The sequence below is a fragment of the Erpetoichthys calabaricus genome, chromosome 1 (genome assembly GCF_900747795.2).
Source record: "Erpetoichthys calabaricus chromosome 1, fErpCal1.3, whole genome shotgun sequence".
NCBI classification, from domain to species: domain Eukaryota; kingdom Metazoa; phylum Chordata; class Cladistia; order Polypteriformes; family Polypteridae; genus Erpetoichthys; species Erpetoichthys calabaricus.
The window spans coordinates 162,333,399-162,355,624 of record NC_041394.2 but is presented as its reverse complement, the minus strand read 5'-3'; the positions used below and the strand labels follow the sequence as shown (position 1 = coordinate 162,355,624).

Sequence of the window (22,226 nt, the reverse complement as noted above, 5' to 3'; positions counted from 1 at the left end):
CTCCACGTAACCAATCGCCACACGATAAACGTCCTTGTGAAATTAAAAATAGTTGTAAACTTAGACATTGGAGTGTTCAGAACTTTAAAAAAAAAAATAATAATAATCTTATTTATATATGTTTAATTATGCCATCCATTCAGGGTTGCGCCCATCCCAGCAAGCATTGTGTGCAAGGCAGGAGGAAATCCTGAAAGTGGTGCCAGCACATCGCATGGTGAATACGAGCAATACATACACTAACAGGGTTAATATAGCATAACAAAACCCGCCATCCTACATGACTTTGAAAGGAAACTGAAGCACGCTGAGTAAACCCACCAGAAAAACATGCAAATTCAAAGCAGGGAACATCCGGAACCACCTTGCTGTGAGGCAGCAGTGCAACCTCCACGCCATCGTGCTCCCACATGATTAATACATGATTTAATGCATTTCATCATGAAAATTATATCAAGTATTTATCTTAGCATTCTAAATGTTCAGGGAGTTGGAATATCATGAAATTAATGTATTCTGTGTGCTGTCTGCGCCTCCTCTTAGTGCAAGTGGAAGTCAGTTGAAGAAGCACATAGTGATTAACATGGCTTCGGGAACACAACACAAAGCATTTAATGTGCTACATAACTTACGACAGGGTTTGAGAAAATCTAGTAAATTAAATATTCATTTGAAGATTAAGTTTAGTTTACGATGTTCTACTTTAATAACAAATTACAAGAATAAAGTAAACATGTCGACTTTAATCTCAACAAACTGCGAGAACAAAAGTAGAAATGTAGACTTTATTCTCGTCATAAACATCGAGATTAAAGTGGAAATGTCAAGAATAAAGTCAACATGTCGTCACACTATTACACAGTATCCAGGTACATTACACAGTATTGAAAAAAATAAAACCAGTACAACTTGGCTTGCAGTATCATCCAGTAGTATAGAAACAGTATTCACACGTTTGAACATAATGGTCCACATCCGACCTTTTAAATCCAAAGTTTATCCAGACAACAGACTTGACTCCTTTTTCCAGCAAAAGTTCTTCTGTGTCATCATGTTCAACTTTATCGTCTGCTACAGCTTCAGTTTCGGAATTTTCTGTCTATTTTCACCGTGCAATACCTCCACTAACGCATGTACTCCGTTGTATACTTGTTTAGCGGTGTAGCAGTGAAAAAGAGCCCCCGCGCAACACCTCCTCTAATGTATGTACTCCATTGCATGTGTTTAGCGGTGTAGCAGTGAAAAAGGTTCCCCTTGTACAGTTTCCTGCTGCGCCACGTTCTGAACATTGTTTAGGCAATTTAAACTGGTGTTGCAGTATAAGAAAAATCCATATCATAACAAAAATAAAACCGGTAATACCGCCCAGCACTACTCCCTGTCATTTGCAGAATTCAACACCAAACAAATAGATTATTTTTTAGAGACTAAAACATACTCATAGGTTTCTGTAGGAACACTTTGGAAAACTTTGAAGGCATTTTTAAACAGGACACATTATTTCTTATCTCTGTCATGAAAATAAATTGGAGACCCAGAAGCCGTGAAAGTTAATGAGAATGATTTCCAAAATAGTTTGACTGTATCACATCTCTAAAATACAGTGATCCCTCGCTATATCGCTCTTCGCCTTTCGCGGCTTCACTCCATCGCGGATTTTATATGTAAGCATATTTAAATATATGTCGCAGATTTTTTGCTGGTTCACAGATTTCTGCTGACAATGGATCTTTTAATTTCTGGTACATGCTTCCTCAGTTGGTTTGCCCAGTTGATTTCATACAAGGGACGCTATTGGCAGATGGCTGAGAAGCTAGATTGCTTACTCTTCTCTCTCTCTTGCGCTGACTTTCTCTGATCCTGACGTATGGGGATTGAGCAGGAGGGCTGTTCGCACACCTAGACGATACGGACGCTCGTCTAAAAATGCTGAAAGATTATCTTCATGTTGCTATCTTTTGTGCAGCTGCTTCCTGAAACGACATGCTGCACGGTGCTTCGCATACTTAAAAGCTCGAAGGGCACGTATTGATTTTTGACTGAAAAACAAACTCTGTCTCTCTCTATCTCTCTCTCTCTCTCTCTCTCTCCCCCTGCTCCTGACGGAGGGGGTGTGAGCTGCCGCCTTCAACAGCTTTGTGCAGCGGTGCGTCGCATAATTGAAAAGCCAAACAGCCCTATTGATTTGTTTGCTAGAGATTGTTTTCTCTATCTACGTGACATTCTGTGCTCCTGACACGCACTCCTTTGAAGAGGAAGATCTGTTTGCATTCTTTTAATTGTGAGACAGAACTGTCATCTGTCTTGTCATGGAGCACAGTTTAAACTTTTGAAAAAGAGACAAATGTTTGTTTGCAGTGTTTGAATAACGTTCCTGTCTCTCTACAACCTCCTGTGTTTCTGCGCAAATCTGTGACCCAAGCATGACAATATAAAAATAACCATATAAACATATGGTTTCTACTTCGCGGATTTTCTTATTTCGCGGGTGGCTCTGGAACGCAACCCCCGCGATGGAGGAGGGATTACTGTAATGCACTTTGCAAGAAAACCAACTCCACAATCAGAATTGAATCTCTTTGCAACAAAAGAAATTGAACAACTTATCTTTAAATTACGAACATCATTATTATGAACAGGGGAGAAGGCTAATAAGGTTATATCTGAACACATTCGCAAGCAGGCAGAAATTACCAGCACAACTGGAGATAAAATCATAAACCATAAAAATACAACTTGCACATATATAAGGAGTACTAAAAGTCCTTATATTTCACTCAGTTAAAGTAGATGAGACACAATCTAAAATTCTAAGGAGTTTTTTTGATAAAAATACCACAACTGGATACTCTTTGCGCAGGAGAACTTAAACTCTCACACTGTCAGAACTACTGGTTGCAAGAACCTCACTCCAAAGTAGGAAAGCAGCGGGACCTTATGGCTTCCTAGATGCTAGAGAAAACAAAATTTTACCTTGAACTTTTTTTGCCAAGCATTAATTACTGTTTCAATTTTCAAAAAATAAGGACTTACTACAATGAGCCTCTTGCAGACCAATTTTCACTTAACTTCACTGTCTGTTTAATGTAATATACTCGCCCACGAAATCTAATACACCAGTGATCTTATTATCTTTAGATCTCGAAAAAGAGCATCGTTATATACATTAACAAATCATTATTTAAGAAACCAGGCTCACTTATAACCCCATTTATCTAGAGCAGGGGTCTCCAACACATCGCTCGCGAGCTACCGGTAGCTTGCAACCCCTTTCCAAGTAGTTCCCCAAAGAGTTAATGAATCCTACATAAATTTGAACACTTGATTAGTCACATTAGGGGTGAGCGATCTTTCCATAAAATCATATCACGATCCTTTTAACACAAAATCATGATCCACAATCTGAATTGCAGTCTTTTTAATGTGGCATACACTTAAGAGAATATCCAGGCTCAAACTCACCAAGACCTAAGTAACACTTTATTTTAAATATCAATTGTTCTCACATTTGCTAGCTAAACGGAATTAAGGAACATGCTCCGAAGCTGGCGAGTGAGTGAGGAGAACATCCTTGGCCCGTTGACTTTTTCTTGGATTAGCGCAAATAAATCAGTACCGCAAGTGAAATATGTTACATAGTGAAATGAGAGAAGTCGCAAAATCAACCGGAATGTTCAAGCAAATTATAGAAAAAAAACCCAGTCTAAATCCATTAAGTAGTTCTCTCGTGAAAAGCGGACAGATATACAGACTAATATTATATATTAGTAAACCTTCAAAATAATGTGCAGTTAAAGTCTCAACAGCATTCTTAGCATTTCTGGAGCTTGGTAGAGCCAGATAACTAAAAGAATCTTCATCAAGCAGCTCTGAAAATGACTGCTTTGTTTGGGTCTATGTACCTCTGTGAGTCTGCCTTTTCTGATATGAATGTCATGAAATCAAAGTTCAAAATAAGACTGACAGATGAACATTTAAATGACTCCATTAAGAGTGAACCTAAGTGGCTACACTCCACCATACACTTCTCTTCTTGACTCCATGTAGTGCCAGTCATCTGACTAACTAAAAAACACATCTCACATGCAACTGGACATGTAAATACTCTTGTGAAGTGAAACAGTGACATGTAACAAAATGACAAATGAATAAGTAATATCTGTGTATTTGTAATTGCATTGTTTTGTTTTGACAGCATTCATGTTTTTACTCAATAGTGTGAGATACACTAGAAAATGCATACAGACATACAAAATGCACTTGCTGGTGAACTAAATATTTTTTTGATGTTTTAATGCAAAATGTGAGATGTGGACACCAACATTTTGTAAATGTTCAGGCAAAACAAGCTTATTCAGTTTGTTTGGGTTGAAATAAGCTATGAGAATAAACATTAGAAAACATGAGTAGCTCTCAGGGGAAAAAAGGTTGGAGACCCCTGATCTAGAGAGTGAGACATCCACACATTCAAAAGGTGACTCTACAAAGACCTAAAGTAGAAGGTGGCATAGTACTACTTTCAGTTTTATTACTGGGTGGCAAATATAACATATTTGCATCTTATGAGCAATTGCACTTTACGTTCAACTTTCCAGCAATATACTGTAATTTTTCCACTATTTCCAAATTTGAAAGTTTGTTAAAAGAAACCTACCCAATTTTTCATACCTTCCACCAATTTCTATACTAGAGACTGTACAGTATATAAAACATCTCAAAGAATATTCCTTTCTTCGATCGTAGGGTATGATGGGAAAAGGACCTTTCAGTTAACTTCTCAGAAAAAGAGTGGAAGTCAGCCATACATATAGAATAGAGTTTAGCTCTATATGCAGCAAGCACTCCAACATTCAACTTTAAATCTTTCTTCAATCATACTTCTCATTCAAAATTGTTCAAAATGTATCGAGAAGATCGAACTTGTGAGCATTGATATGCACCTCCAACTAGGCCGTATGTTTTAGGAATGCACCAAATTAACATAATTTTGAGCTAAAATCTTTAAATACTTCTCCGACAGCTTTGGTGTCACAATTATATATATTATAAATAAAACTACAAAGAGGACTATTTCATTTATGTTAGGTAGAATGCCCAGAGGGGACTGGGCGGTCTCGTGGCCTGGAACCCCTACAGATTTTATTTTTTTTCTCCAGCCTTCTGGAGTTTTTTTTTTTTTGTTTTTTCTGTCCACCCTGGCCAGCGGACCTTACTCCTATTCTATGTTAACTAATGTTGTCTTATTTTAATTTTGTATTTTGTCTGTTATTTTTCTTTTCTTCATTATGTAAAGCACTTTGAGCTACTTTTTGTATGAAAATGTGCTATATAAATAAATGTTGTTGTTGTTGTTTTTTTAATCACTCATTAATAGCTGTATTGTTTTTTACTCCCAGATGGGCTAAAAGTGGATGAGGACAAATTGATTGTAATAGCCTGTACCACATTACTCTTTATACATTGAAATTGAAATTGGGGGAAAAAATAAATTCTTGTTCAGAGGATCTGTCCAAAAAAAAAATATGGAAACACTTATCTTATTTAAAAAAAAAAATGGATTAAAGATTCATATATGGGTAAAAGGATGTTTTTTTTTTTTTGTTCTTTTTTCTATGTTGTTGTTTCTAGATTTATGTATGAAGTAATTGTATAAGGTGTCACTATTTTATCTGGTTGACTGTATACTATAGTACTTTCTTAAAATTAATACAATTTTTAAAAAATGTTTTCTTTTTACCTTGCCATTACACAGAATATTCTATCAATTATATACTTTTTGTCTCTAGCCCTGCAAGTTTCAAATTCATGTTTCATTTCATTGTGTCTTTCATATTATCTTGGGTTTCTTTTAGTCAGTAAACCAGATTAATGTCTGGCATTTAAATAATGCTCATTGAAATGGTGCAGTGCAGATTGATCAGGCTGTTTAAAGATTTATTGAGAACTTCAGTATTGCATGCTACTCTCAAGTTAAATGGCAATTAATCTCAGAATTAGAATCTGGACTTTCCCTTTTAGAAAGAACATACTCTGTCTTTGTTAAAAGGGATCTCCAGCTACATACTGGGTTTAGAACTGAGCTTAGTGCACTTAAGTGAAGAGATTTTCATCAACTGTACCACCCCTTATTATGCATCATGTACCAAGCCCAGTAAATTACTTTCATTAATGTGCAACACATTTGTCATAGTCCCTGCTATTACAGCCAAATCAGGCTCAACATGTACTGATCCTCCAGTTATTAATGTAATAATATTATTAGTTTATCATATTGTTCTTTGATCTTCCTAACAACTCACAATCTTCAACCACCTCTCTTGTGTCGCGTCCATCACCCCAGCTAAACTAGAGGTTTTGGACTCCATGATTGTGAGAGACTCGGAGTTTGGACTTAGTTGTGTCTCCTTCTTTATGAATAATTTATTAATCACACCTTTTTGACTTGATCAAAGAGACCATTGTGTCTGGTCATCTGAATCCAATAATTAATGTGGCTGTCATTTACATCGTTATGAAACCAAAGTTTCAAGCCCTCTCATGTGTTAGATAAACTTTAAGCCAAGGACCATACTTCTTGGTTATAGAATGTTATTCACAGATTGGTTTACCTTGATTAAACTATCTTCACTAGCTCCCAACTAGTTTCAGACAATGTTCACAGGATTCTGCATGTTATTCATCCCATCTGGAATATCTAGACTTGATCAACCTCCCTTTACTTGATTCCAAGAAGGCTTTTGATAACCATCTTGTGACAGGAGATGGAGGGAATGGGATTCAAATCTGGATTTTTTAAACATGATCACAATGTCATTTGTCCCCTTCATCAGTTATTTTCACACATTCTTCAATCTTCTACCATGTCCCTGTTAAAAAGGTGACAGCAAGAGATGTCTACTGTCTAATCTTCACTTTATCTCTTCCACCAGAAGCAATAAGTCTGTCTCAGCTAGTAACATATTTTGTCACACATCTTCTCATAGGATTCCTCTCTATGCTGCCAGTGTTCTCCTTTACGTGGTTTAACATCTCTCTCTTTGGTGCCAAAACTATTAAGGTTTTTACAGATCCATTCATCAGGTTAGAACCCAGAATCTCCATTATGTTTTATGCTGAGACTGCAGTACAGCAGTAGGGTAATGAATGCCCCCTCCCCCTCCCCCCCGCCCCCGAATTGTCAGAGCTGTGATTAGTTTTATTCATCCCTCTGAGATGAAAATTACCTTCACTTTTAGGTTTTTTTCCTCATTTTCAGTCAGCTCAAGAATGTTTGTTACCATCTGAACTGATGTGTTCTCTGCTAGAAAGAACTCTTTGTAGAGGTGAATATATTCAGAAAGGTACTGTGCTGATCCAAACCAGCTATTCCCCTGGTGGTTCCTGCCACATTGGGGACCTTGTTCAGCTCAATCTGTTTCAGTCACAAGAAGGCTACCCATGTTCTTTTCCTGACAGGCTTTTTGAAGAATGCAGAATTCACCAACATCACTAGTAGTGCAGCCTCACTGAATGATTTATAGTTCTGCCAGGTCTCTCCCACCAATCTGAGACACACATTTTGAATGCAAAATGTTATAGGTATAACCCCATTTAAAACTTCCAGGTATGCTATTAGACAGCACGATGCATTGTTTATAACCACTGTTAAAATTTCATTAAGCTTCAGATGGTTGTTTTGAAGGAAATGAAGTAATACATGTGAACAGGCAAAAAAGGTGTAGCTCTACATAAAGATAACATCTGCCAGAAAGTACTGATCTTTGGTACCTGTAATTATAATTACATAATTTATTTCTAACTAGTCATTTAGCCCGTTACAATAACGGGCGCTAGAACAGTAGTGCATAAACATTAGTAGGAACAGTCTATAAATTAAATGGCAAGGGACTTTGACCTCATTCTTTTTGTCGGTTGTATTTTTCTTTCTTTCAGCCTTTCTTTTGTTGAGGTTTACTTGCTGAGCTGACCGTTCTTCATGGGCTGCCGCCGTGTATTGTGTGTCTTTAATTTTCTGTGACAGTAATACTGTCTTGTACGGCTCTATTCAATAAGGGCGCGTAGATAATTTAGTTCAAATGGCTAAGGAATATGTGTAGAGCAACAGGTGCAGATCTTTATTTACGTGCACCTTTATTCGCTGCGCCCAATTGAGGTCGTCCTTTTGAGGCTCGCCTTTTTGTGCGCGCCCTTATTGAAGGATGCCTGTGTGCGCCCTTATTGAAGGATACCGTCTTGTACGCCCGTAATATACGTCCGTACGTCCGTAATATACCTTTAATTTTCTCTGGCGGTAATACAGGCGTGTGCGTCGGTAATATGCCTTTAATCTCCTCTGACAGTAATACTGGCTTGTATGTGGTTGTAATATGCGTCACTGTATTGTGTACCTTTAATTTCCTCTCGCAGTAATACTGGTTTGGATTTCCGTAAAACGTCTCTAACTTTCTCTGACAGTAATATCACGCATAGCACCGTGCCCCGCGCATGCGCACTTCACCAGAAGATGCCCACACACGGACACCTGGACGCACATAGGGATTTTATATATATAGATGATTGATAAACTGTTGATGTTTACAGAGTGAAAATGTACACTGTATCTGCATTTTGAAGGTTTCCAAATGATTCAAAATAGTGCAAATGCTGCTATCGGATAGATAAACCAGCATTAGCATAACTTGTCATGCAAATAAAATATTCCACTGTCCAGGTGTCTTTTTGTTTTTAAAGATTTTGGTGAAATTCGAAGCAAACACTTCACAAAAAAACAGGGGAAATGTTGATAGTACATGCAATAAATAAAAAGGAAAAAAGCGGAACTTTGACATTCCGCTTAAGCATTTATGTTACATTTCTTAAGGTTTCTATGCATTGTTCTATGCAGCATACAGTCAGAAAAGTATATGTTTGTAACTGTAGAGACAAATGTGTACCTTGCGTGCCTCATCACTGTTCAGTGACTTATAGTTAACACATTCCTTACAATTCGTCCTATCTACTTAGAATTAGTGGACAACCAAATGTTTACTCACCTATCACAATGTTGTGAGTGCTGTGGTCTTGGTTATCAGTAGTTTCTTTAACTATAGAATAGATTGTCTTGCCACAAATCTTTCAAAGAACAGCATTCATGTTGTTCAGAGACATGGGGCAAATTTAATTTGACACAGATTACTGTCATTTTCTAGCAGCAAGCCTTCATGTTTACAGTGCTTAACAAATAAATTGTGCATCTTCATTTTTTTGAGTGGTTTGTCTGACTCCACCCACATAACCACAAAATTGTCCGCAAACTTGTGCCTTGCATCTGAGAAATCTGTTGTTTCCTTTATTGTTACCTGAAAGGGAACACTCATTGATATTAATTTTTCCTGTCCTTGACATGGGTTTTAGATTTGACATGATCATTACGAGTATCTTTTCATGCCCAGTCTTGAAGAAAAGTTGTTGTCCAAATTCATAAAAGTCATCAGAATATTGTCGTGCCCTGAATTTTCCAGTTAAGCTTATGATTCTTTGTTTTGTGTTTTTGATGTAGTTGAGGCATCTGATGCTACTGTCTTTTGACATTTTCATCTGTCTCATGCAGCTGCTAACTCCTGTGCCTTTGTGTTTATGTAAGTTTTCTCATTAGCAAACAGGCAGAAAGGATTTTTATGAAAAATTGAATTCACTCGAAAAACAAAAAACTAGAACATAGTATTCGGAAGACAGAGGGACATATTACTCAAAACATTTAATATTTTGGGAAGTTTCAGCATCACAGAAAGGAGTGTTTAGAGGTCTCTTTTCTTGACATGGAATACTATCATTGGGTCTTCTTCCCCTCTGGTCTTCCTATAGCTGTCTCTTTTGTCTCCATCTCTGCCATCCATTATCCAACCCGCTATATCCTAAATACAGGGTCACGGGGGGTCTGCTGGAGCCAATCCCAGCCAACACGGCGCAAGGCAGGAAACAAACCCCAGTCATGGCGTCAGCCCACCGCAGAGCACACACACACCAAGCACACCCTAGGGACAATTTAGAATCACCAATGCACCTAACCTGCATGTCTTTGGACCAAGGTTATTATAGTTCTGCCTTTTTATATTAGCTTTGATTTCTATATTTTTTCTGACCTTACTTGGAAATTCAGTTTAGTTTTAGTTTTCCTTCATTGTGTATTTTTAGTTTTAGTTTAGTTTTTATTTCACAAAGACATTTCTATTTTATTTTTATATCTATTAGTTTGTTTTAGTTTTAGTAATTATGGCATGGAGTTCCTATGGAGTTTAGTTTTGTGTCACAATCAGACAGAACTGTGCACTTAGCAGATTTGGATATGAGTTTAATGTTAGTGGTAGCTTACTAGACTACATGGTTTACTATCTGGTCTTGCTTTTGTCTGATATAAACAAGCATAATCAAAACTAGATACTGAATATGAACAATTTTACACAATTTTATAATTTTTAAAGTATTTTCTCATGAAAATCACAGGGGCTTAGGAAGAACAGGGCTCTTAGACTTGAATCAGTGTCCAGACCCCACCTAGCTGTATTGAGGGAAACAAAGAAAAACAAGCATGTAGTGCGAAGGTTAGGGGTGGTGAGACTTGAATAGCCCATACATAAAGGACAATAAACCCATGATGAGCAGAGTAAGAGCAGCTAATAGGAGTGTGAACAGGCATAAAACAACAGAGACAGCATCTGAGATTAAGAACAATATATACATTATCTAAATCTGTTTATCCAGAGCAGGATCACAGGAAACCTGGGGCCTACCGCAGCAGGTTTGGATGTAAGGCAGGAAAACTCCCTGGTATGCAATACGTATAAGGCCGATTTTAAGAACAAAAAGAATATGATATTTCAACTATCTATTTTGAGAGAGAGAGAAAAACATTGCAAAAAAGATAAAATATAGTTCTGCTAATGAATTACTTTCACAATATCCAGTATTTTGAGTTGTGAATATGAACTAATAAAGATAAATTAATAAATAATACAGAATAAATGCAAAAACCCATTAGAATGTTTAGTTTTTCATCACTTGGCAGACTCTCTTTGCCTACCTACCTTTGTTTGTATCACTTCATTGTTAAACGATGTTTTTAAAGCAAAAGTGATTGGTCAGTAAAAATATGCTGTTCGTATGATGACCTTGTCAGTCTCTCGATCAGTGCCATTTTATTTTCAAAAACCAGGAGTGGTCTCCTGAGACTTTCTCATATACTCAGATATGGTGTTGGATATTTGAGGAGTAAACTGCAAGACAATGATTATATTTTTATATTATGTACATAAAGGAACAATCAACAACAAATCAAATCAAATTAATAATATATTGAATTATTATAATTAAAGTAAATTTTAATAAACCAGACTCTGCAGCTGCTTGAATAAAAAAAAAAGCGAGTATGTGTTCAACAGCCTTAATCTCTAATCCTTTTAGATCTTTCCTTCTTATATCTTGTGTGACAAACAAAACCTAATCTGTTTAAGCTTCCTTGCTACTGTGGAACATGACCCGGACACAGACAGGCAGACACGTTTAAATCACCCCACACACGTTGTTTATACAAGTCCATTATTTGCAATTAAGTGCTCACAGTTCCCAAGTCCCCAAAAGTCCTGGCCAACACACACAATGCCTTCTGTTCTTCAGGCCGCCTCTTTGCCTCCTCCCAGACCTCGTCCGTCTTCCACCGGACTCAAGTCCTGAATGAAGGGAGGCAGCCTCTTTTATAATCACCCGGATGTGCTCCAGGTGCTTCACGGCAATCTTTCACCAGCACTCCCCAGTGTGGCGGAAGTGACGGCTGCGTACCCGGAAGCACTCCGGGTGTCCCCGATCCTCCAACCCCCCCCCGGCAATTCCGGGTGTGGCGGAAGTGCTGATGTCCAGGGCTCCAAAGGCATTGGGGCACCCCCTGGCGGTGACCATGGGCCCCTGCAGGGTTGAGCTTCAAAGCTCTGTGCCCGTGGTCCCCATAGCTGCCAAGGCGGTCGCTCCCTCGTGGTCTGGGGAAGGCGTAAGACCTCTTCCGGTCCTCCGGGGCATCCCGGCCGGGTCGCCCCCCCAGCCACCTGCGACACTACTAAACTGCTAACTTGATGTTGGTGAAAACACCATGAGGGTATGCATTCTCAAGGTGGAAATATTCAATGAATAACTGATCACAAAAGGACATCATTGTAACTGTATTGTAACACTGACTGAAAAGGAAATCTTAATTGCATGCTATTAACTTTTTTCTTTTTTCTTTTTTAGTTTTTCTTCTTTCTGCTACTGATATTTGCACTTGAGATTGCAGCTGGAATATGGGGTCTTGCAAATAAAGAAAAGGTAATTAGAAATCACTTTGAATTTCCAAATTAAATAGTAAAGTTGGTGATTATATCAGACTGTTGGCTTGAATCAAAGTTTAAATTAATAGACATAGAAATGTTATGAGTTTTTGATTTGTTAGTCAAAAAAAAGAAAAAATATGAATGGAAGTGGAATAAATAGTAAGGTGGTATATAAGTACAGAAAAGAGGGAGATGGAAGTAATGTGGAGAAGTGAAGTAGAAGACCTGCATAATTATTACACATAAGGTGGGATAATTCACATAGAATGCTGACAGATAGTCTTTAGCCTGTTAGAGGGGAACTCAGTCAATAAATTCTGAGACAGAAAAGATAAGTTTTTTTTTAATCATATCCACTTGACATTATAAAGGTGTGGAGTGTAGTACATATTTATATTCATTATCTATTTTCTTTCTTTCATACCTGACATGGCATGAAAGACTGGAGTCAACCTTAGACTGAACTGTAATCCATCACATCTTGCTGCTTTCGTAGTAGTTTTTTTTTTTTTTTTTTCATCTCCCCATGTACGCCCATCTGAAATCTAGGTTAGATTTCAATGCACACATTTATTAAAAATCACTATTTGTACAACCTTTTTTGCACAGTCCTTTGCAAAACCTCTCCCAAGACCCCAAAGCCTTTGCAAAAGTCAATTAATGTACACTAGGATGGAGACATCCTAATCAGCACCTGCTTCGTATGTCAGTTTACAAATCTCCTACTTTTGGGGTAGACAGTCTTGAGATGGACAATGAGTACCCAGTTATGCCTGTGGCTGCTTTACAGATACAGAAATAAGAACCATCTGGAACCAGTAATTAAATCATAGGGTCTAGTTGCTAGGGGCAGCAAGCAAAAATCTGTAAAAGCAGACTCGTTCAGTTTATGGTAATTGATGCAAAAATGCTAACCTCCCATTTCATCAGTCTTTTTTGGACGTGAAGTGTAAGGATCATGTAAAGGGCTCTATGAGGGTTCAATAATACTAACTTCTGTCATTTCGGAGATTATCCTGCCACTGCCTTATGTAGTAGGTAATTTGTGCAAGTGTTGCAATATTGACCTTGCTTCACAAGTATCAGTTAAATGCTGCACAAAATGTGATCTCCCCATGATATCAGGAGTTGTTTCATGATACTGCTGCAAAGCTCTCATAGCCATTGCTGCTGATGTGTATGTTTAAAAAAATAAATAAATAAATTAGGATATTTTCCTTTACACAGAATCTCTAAAGTTTCTTTTATAACAGGTCACTCCTCAAATTAGGTTTGTCAGAAAATCACTTTGTCAGGTTCGTGTCATTTACTGTTGTGAGATCATATCCATGTATGGAGGAGACATTAAGGCTAATGACAGTTACAGAAGAGAATCATTTAATTGATAAGTCAAATGAACTCAAATTGAAATGTTGCAAACTCAAGATGCTTTAATTTTCCAGATATTCCTTTTTTTATAGGATTGTCACAACTTTAAAATTACCTTTTTGAATAAAATGTATTGTTATTATTTTGAAATCAAATTTGTCAATTTAAGATGATTATTATTATTTCAGAATTCCTGTAAAACTGCTTTTACCACATACACTGTGTGAGGCACTGACTGCTGTCAGGCATCCGTGTTTCTCCAGTCCCTTGCATGTTGTGTCTTGCTGTATATTGACACCATGCATAAGCTGCTTTCAGTCTTTGTTCATGGTAAGATTAAACCATAGACACCACCATGCGTTTGAACAACCACAATGTTTTATTTTATTTTTTTTTAATTTGTCCATACATGACAAGGCTCAAATGAATTTCCAGAAGCACAACCACACAACTTCTTTTAAGCAATTTCAAAAACTAAAACAAGTAAAAGAATGCTTGACCAACTCTGTATCCCTTCTTTAATAAATTTTCATCGCATCAAACATGGAATCACTGCCTCTCTTTAACAATTACACTTTAATATTTAATACTATAATAATATTATAAAATGAGTATATTTTAACTTGCTGTATGTTGATGCAGAGACAAATAACTTTTTGTCTTCCATTTGGAGTCTGATCATTTTTATCTTTAGTTTTGTCAGTGTGTGAGAAATAAAATCTACAGTAAGCATAGTTTTGTTTTAAAGTAACACTGGATGGAAATTTCTGGACAGATGATCAGGTACTATTGTGTTTCAGAATCCTTTGAATAAGGTAACAGTTGTTTGCAAAGCGATCACTTCTTACCTTTGAATGCAGAAAATGGTAAGGCTCTGGATCAGTCTGATTCAGTGAACATGAAATTGAATCACATTGACTGTATTTTGCAGGGATTTTTATTTTACAAGCCTGTTAAACTTCAGTAAAAGTCAACATTTACATAGACATTTAATGTCTTCAAACCAAACTTTTTCTGAATGTAAATCACTAAAGTTATTTTGTCATGGTGTATTTTTGTTTATATACAGGTTGTCACTGATATAGAAAATTTCTACAAAGAGACATATAAAAATTATCTTGCAACCAAGCAGGAAGCCTTGAAAGGAACATTACAGGCATTTCACTTTGGAGTAAGTTCATTTTTATCTTTTTAATAAAATACAATTTAATGAAAATGTACAGCATATTTAGTAGATGTATGATACTTTATTTGTCTCAGTAGGGAAATGTAGCTTTTTGTAGAAGTTCAAGAAATAAACAGCAACCACCACCCCTCTCTCACATATAATTCAAATGGGACTTCCCTGTTTTATGTATAGTGCCAATGGTGATAACACACCTTTTGCAGTCATTTTTTATTTAGCATAATCTCACCTCTGCATGTTCAGATATATAAGCGTTGTTTGAAAATTTCAAAGCCGAATATTTTTAAGTAGTCAGTTATACTCCAAAAAGTAAATATTTATATGTAATTTCATTGTCAGAAACCGGAGCCATTTCCTTTTTTTGCAGAAGGACCTAGTTAGGTCTAGGGTTGCAGACAGCACGAGGCAAGAACAAAGCAATAAGATGCCCTGAAAGACTAGCAATGGCTTTTAGTGTCACTATTCTGATAAAACACAACTATCACCTCTTGGGATCATTGTGTCTGTTAAATATGAATGTAGCTTGACAGGTAGTTTTTAATGGGGTTGTAGCATGCAGGACTATTGCAGAGGCAGTATTTACTGAAGAAGGGAGAACTTATGCTACGTATATGGCTACATTGGACAGGTGACTTAGAATTTGCTTGGTACTTTAATTGAGAGCTAGTCCCAGATTGATGAGGTGTCTGTTGTTTCCCAAGGCTGCTTCACATGTGCCCATGGCTATTGTCAAAGTCAGATCACAAAGCCAGTTCAGGATGAGAAGAATGCCTTTATTAACACACACGTGGAGTCACTGTTTACATGATGTGACTGACTTACAGATAGATGGTGGTACCACTTCCTAAATACATTTGTTATTGCAGAAGTGTGTGATTAGTTTCATTTCTCATGTCCTTGCTAGTTACTGGTAAACAGGACTCGGGATTCTGCTACACTACATTATACTGGCTCTGTTATTAATGCTTAACCTTGCAGAGAAGTAATAGTGGGACTGGGTCACAGGTTTTGAATGTGGAGAAAAATGCTTTCTTAGACTGCTAAATGCAAAAGCTAACAGGTAACAATGGCAGAAGTCATTTGATATAATCAATATATAATCAATTTGTGATCAACATATTTATCAGTAAAAATTAACTTTCTCAGCTATTACTGACTCCAGAAGTTATCTCCATAATATCCCTGAGGCATAGAATACCTATCCAGACCATACCGTGTAAAGCAACAAACTTCTTTTCAATTAAGGCCAGTAATTTCAATAGTCCTGCTAAGAACAATAATTAAATACTAATGTATATTTCATGAACAGGTGAATTTTTGAATTTTTCATTCTTTTAAAAAACTTAACTTGTGTTCAGGAAGGCTTTTAACTTAACCTAATATTCTGTCCTTCTTGCAGTTTATCTCTCTGTCCAGATACTCATGATAATTTGTGTGCGTGTGCTATATCGCAAATTTTATTTGTTAAGGCTTTTCTTTTAGTATTGAATTTAGTATTTTACTCTGGTTTATTTTCTTTTATTCTATTTAATGCTTTGTATATCCTGTATTTATCTATTGTAGTGTTCTATGCAAAAAATATTTGTATCAAATGTTGTATATAGTCATATGAAAAAGTTTGGGAACCCCTCTCAGCCTGCATAATAATTTACTCTTACTTTCAACAAAAAAGATAACAGTGGTATGTCTTTTATTTCCTAGGAACATCTGAGTACTGGGGTGTTTTCCGAACAAAGATTTTTAGTGAAACAGTATTTAGTTGTATGAAATTAAATCAAATGTGAAAAACTGGCTGTGTAAAAATTTGGGTACCCTTGTAATTTTGCTGATTTGAATGCATGTAACTGCTCAATACTGATTGCTTGCAACACCAAATTGGTTGGATTAGCTCGTTAAGCCTTGAACTTCATAGACAGGTGTGTCCAATCATGAGAAAATGTATTTAAGGTGGTCAATTAAAAGTTGTGCTTCCCTTTGACTCTCCTCTGAAGAGTGACAGCAACCATGCACTAAAAGCTATCGCAGAGGTTTAAGCTGTCAGTTTCAACTGTAAGGAATGTAATCGGGAAATGGAAGGCCACAGGCACAGTTACTGTTAAACCCAGGTCTGGCAGGCCAAGAAAAATATAGGAGTGGCATAGGCGCAGTATTGTGAGAATGGTTACAGACAACCCACAGATCACCTCCAAAGACCTGCAAGAAAATCTTGCTGCAGATGGTGTATCTGTATATCACTCTACAATTCAGTGCAATTTGCACACACAACATTTGTATGGCAAGGTGATGAGAAAGAAGCCCTTTCTGCACTCACGCCACAAACAGTCACTGTTGTATTTAAATGCTCATTTAGACAAGCCAGATTAATTTTGGAACAAAGTGCTTTGGACTGATGAGACACAAATTGAATTATTTGGTCAAAACAAAAAACACTTTGCATGGCGGAAGAAGAACACTGCATTCCAAGAAAAACACCTGGTACCTACTGTCAAATTTGGTGGAGGTTCCATCACGCTGTGGGGCTGTGTGGCTAGTTCAGGTACTTGGGGCCCTTGTTAAAGTCGAGGGTCGGATGAATTCAACCCAATACAGTAATCCCTCCTCCATCGCGGGGGTTGCGTTCCAGAGCCACCTGCGAAATAAGAAAATCCGCGAAGTAGAAACCATATGTTTATATGGTTATTTTTATATTGTCATGCTTGGGTCACAGATTTGCGCAGAAACACAGGAGGTTGTAGAGAGACAGGAACGTTATTCAAACACTGCAAACAAACATTTGTCTCTTTTTCAAAAGTTTAAACTGTGCTCCATGACAAGACAGAGATGACAGTTCTGTCTCACAATTAAAAGAATGCAAACATATCTTCCTCTTCAAAGGAAACCGAGAGGAAAGCAAACAAATCAATAGGGCTGTTTGGCTTTTAAGTATGCGAAGCACCGCCGGTACAAAGCTGTTGAAGGCGGCAGCTCACACCACCTCCGTCAGGAACAGGGGGAGAGAGAGAGAGAGAGAGAGAGAGGCAGAGAAAAACAAAGTCAAAAATCAATACGTGCCCTTTGAGCTTTTAAGTATGTGAAGCACCGTGCAGCATGTCGCTTCACGAAGCAGCTGCACACAGAAGGTAGCAACGTGAAGATAATCTTTCAGCATTTTTAGACGAGTGTCCGTATCGTCTAGGTGTGCGAACAGCCCCCCTGCGAACAGCCCCTATGTCAGGATCAGAGAAAGTCAGCGCAAGAGAGAGAGAGAGAAAGTAAGTTGGGTAGCTTCTCAGCCATCTGCCAATAGCGTCCCTTGTATGAAATCAACTGGGCAAACCAACTGAGGGAGCATGTACCAGAAATTAAAAGACCCATTGTCCTCAGAAATCCGCGAACCAGCAAAAAATCCGCGACATATATTTAAATATGCTTACATATAAAATCCGCTATAGAGTGAAGCCGCGAAAGGCGAAGCGCGATATAGCGAGGGATCACTGTATCAACAAATTGTTCAGGATAATGTTCACACATCAGTCACAAAGTTGAAGTTGCACAGGGGTTGGATATTCCAACAAGACAATCGCCCAAATCACAGTTTGAAATCTACAAAGGCATTCATGCAGAGGGAGAAGTACAATGTTCTGGAATGGCCGTCACAGTCCCCTGACTTGAATATCATCGAAAATCTATGGGATGATTTGAAGCAGGTTGTCCATGCTCGGCAGCCATCAAATTTAACTGAACTGGAGAGATTTTGTATGGAAGAATGGTCAAAAATACCTCCATTCAGAATCCAGACACTCATCAAAGGCTATAGGAGGCATCTGGAGGCTGTTATATTTGCAAAAGGAGGCTCAACTAAGTATTAATGTAATATCTCTGTTGGGGTCCCCAAATTTATGCACCTGTCTAATTTTGTTATGATGCATATTGCATATTTTCTGTTAATCCAATAAACTTAATGTCACTGCTGAAATACTACTGTTTCCATAAGGCATGTCATATATTCAAAGCAAGTTGCTACTTTGAAAGCTCAGCCAGTGATAAACAAAAATCCAAAGAATTAAGAGGGGTTCCCATACTTTTTCATATGACTGTATATTGTGCTTTTCTTTTTGAGACTCTTGTGAAGCACCTGGAGCATCAGAAAAGCACTATATAAAACGTGTTATTGTTATTATTAAAATTCTGGTGTAATCAAAAAGAAAATGGAGAAGCCTAGAAGATGTATTATGAATTTAATTTTATACAGCATATTGTTACAGTGGGACTTTTGCACAGAAAGAAAACCCTGGTAATTATTTGTGATCAGTTGCACCACACAGCCATTAATTCAGTTTTATTATCTTGCACTTTCCTTTTATTCAAAGTGCTTTAGTACACAATATGTATAAAATAAATATTTTACTTGTGCCGAGAACTTATAGGTTGATTTTAGTTCTGCATTTAATACAGTCATACCAGAGCTTCTCTACAGCAAATGTCTCAGCGTGAATATGGACCATGCCATGTGTCTCTGGATCTCTGATTTTCTAAGGAACAGACATCAGACAGGGAAGATGAGGCAATATCAGTCAGGGCCCTTGACCCTGAGCTCAGGGTCCCCTCAGGGCTGTGTTGTCTCCTCTCCTTTTATCTCTCTACACCAATGATTGCACCTCCAGTGACCCATATGTAAAACTAGTGAAGTTTGTCGATGATACCACCCCGGTTTGCCTGATCACAGATGGAAATGAGATGCCATATACAAGGAAGGTTGGTGCACCCTCAACAATCTTAACTTGAATTCTCTGAAAACAGTAGAAACCATTGTGGATGTTATGAGATTCTCATGAACTCCTACACCCATAGATATAATTGATTTTATTGTGAACATGTTAGAATCATTTCATTTTTTTTTTTGCACAACTATCACTCACAGTTTGGAATAAAAATATAACTTATTAAAAAAAAATCTTGGATGTGAGCAAATGTTTTTCTCTGTTAACTTAAAAAATGTAACCAGTCCAAATCAGTGCTAGTACAGTGTTACAGAGCTGTCATTGAAAGAATCCTCACTTTCTCCATTTACCTAGAGTTAAGTGTACTCAACAGGTTCGTTACCGGGTTGGTCAACTGTCGCACCTTAAGATTATCACACGTGTACATAAATATACACATACACACAGACCCTAACCATAACAGTGCCCTTTGAATAACGCACACACAGCTGGTTAACCTCTAGCACTTTAAACCACACAAGTTCCTTAGGATTAACACTGCCTGTCACTCTCTCAGCACTTCAAGAGACTTACTGTACTTATTATCTGCACGAACATACAATGTTTTAAGTAAAATTTGAAACAATGAGTAAGCAGTGCCAATATACCCAAAGAGACAGTCGTTTCAGTAATAGTGCATGAAAAATCTTGTCAAATGCTAACTTAAGAATGTTTAGTAGTCTAGGGTCAACAGTCCAAAGCAGATCATTAATCAGCAAGGCTGCAAGGCTGTTTCAGCATTGTGTTTAGAAAAGAAACCAGATTTGAAAGGTTGAAAATATTTGTTAACTTTCAAATGGTTCTTTAATTGATAAACAACAATATGTTCTAATATTTTAGAGAGAAAGGGAAGATTGGAAATAGGGCAATAATGACTGAAATCATTAGAATTGTTACAAAAATATTGTATAACAGAGGTGTGGTATGTTTAAATGAAATGGTCCATATTTTAATTCAGTGATGGATGAATGTGAGATGCTAGGTCCACATGATATGTAGAGTACATGTTTAGGGTTTATGTTTCAGCTATATAATACACACAGAGTACTGTATACAGTTTTGATCTCCATATTACAAAGATGACATAGCAGGGCTAGAGTAAAGATGAATAGTCCGATTCCACATATGAGCTATGAATAAAGTCTAAAGGAGTTGATCCATTTCAGTTTTAGCAAACAGGTTAATGGCTGGCACGATTAAAGTGTTCAAAATTATGAAGGGAATTAGTATTGTAGATCTAGGCAGTTACTATAACATTAATTCATCAATAAGAACACTGGAATACTGATGGATACTTGATAAGAGCAAGTTAGATACTGTACAAATGTTAGAAAGTTATTCTTCATACAGTGAACCAAAGACACATGTAAAAAATTACCAAGTACTATGAAAGGCTGTAGGACTTTAAGAACCTTCAAAACTCAACTTGATGTTGTATGTTTACAGTGCCCATTTGCTTCTGTTTAACATATGGTCATAGTAGTAGGCCTCTGAGAGTTGTGTCAATACAGAGGATGAGGTGTGGACACATGCCATGAACCAGCACTAGATGCTAGTCCATTGCAGAACCACATACACATATGACTATTCATTATCCTATGTGGCCAATTTACAGTTGCCAGTTGACCTAATACACACACACACACACATATATATATATATATATATATATATATATATATATATATATACATATATATATATATATATATATATATATATATATAACTTTGGGACTAGGGAGGAAAAATGAAGAACCCTGAAAAAAAAAAAAAAAAACAAAGACACAAGGATAATGTGCAAACTACATAGACAACAGGTGAAGGACACAAACACAGAGCACTTATATGCATGAAGCAGCAGTGCTAATCACTTCTCTACAATTCAAATAGTAATATACATTTTTTCTGGAAATTGTCACTTAACACTTCATGTTAATTTCACATGTACAAATAGATACAAAACTATAAGGACAAGAGATTATCTAAAGCAGTGCTTCCCAAATAGTGGGGCGCGCCCCCCCTGGGGGGGCGCATGGCTCCGTCAAGGGGGGCGCGTTTGACCTCGGGGAACATGCTTTTTTATTTTTCTATTTTGATTTTTTTTTACTGTTCTAGAATAAAGTGCAATACCACTCCACTACATTAAGGGGCAGTGGCGCTCTCATTGGCAGAGTGTGCGCAGGGAACATTCGCTCGGTGGTGTAGGGGTTTTGTTTTCACTGAGCATGCGCGCTTTGCACACAGTACAAAGTATGAGTATGAAGTGTAGACACGAAGTGTAGCAGACCCTCAAGTGACATCATGAAAAAATTTTTAACAGGGATGAGAAGACAGGCGGAGAAAGAAGAAGATAAAGAGACAAACGAAAGTCTCCCGAAAGCTAAGACGAGGAAATATGACGAAGCGTATGTAGCGCTTGGCTTCACTGTGACTACGGTGGGAGACGAGGAAAGACCGGTGTGCTTACTGTGTCTAAAAATGTTGGCAGCGGACAGCATGAAGCCAAATAAATTAAGGCGTCACTTAAAGACATTACACCCTAATCACGCTGATAAGCCGCTTGAGTTTTTTCAGCGAAAACGTGTTGAATATT

General features: G+C 37.4%; 1 protein-coding gene across 2 annotated transcripts in view; it reads left to right on the top strand.

Annotated features, from left to right (window-relative positions):
- The window catches only part of LOC114656516 (CD9 antigen-like), a 240,130-nt gene that overhangs the window by 128,215 nt on the left and 89,689 nt on the right, over window positions 1–22,226 (top strand). For both annotated transcript variants that reach the window (XM_028808172.2, XM_028808168.2), the window contains exons 4-5: window positions 12,259–12,333; window positions 14,776–14,877. In XM_028808172.2, coding sequence (XP_028664005.1) covers window positions 12,259–12,333; window positions 14,776–14,877 — 177 coding nt within the window. The remainder of the gene's footprint in view (window positions 1–12,258; window positions 12,334–14,775; window positions 14,878–22,226) is intronic.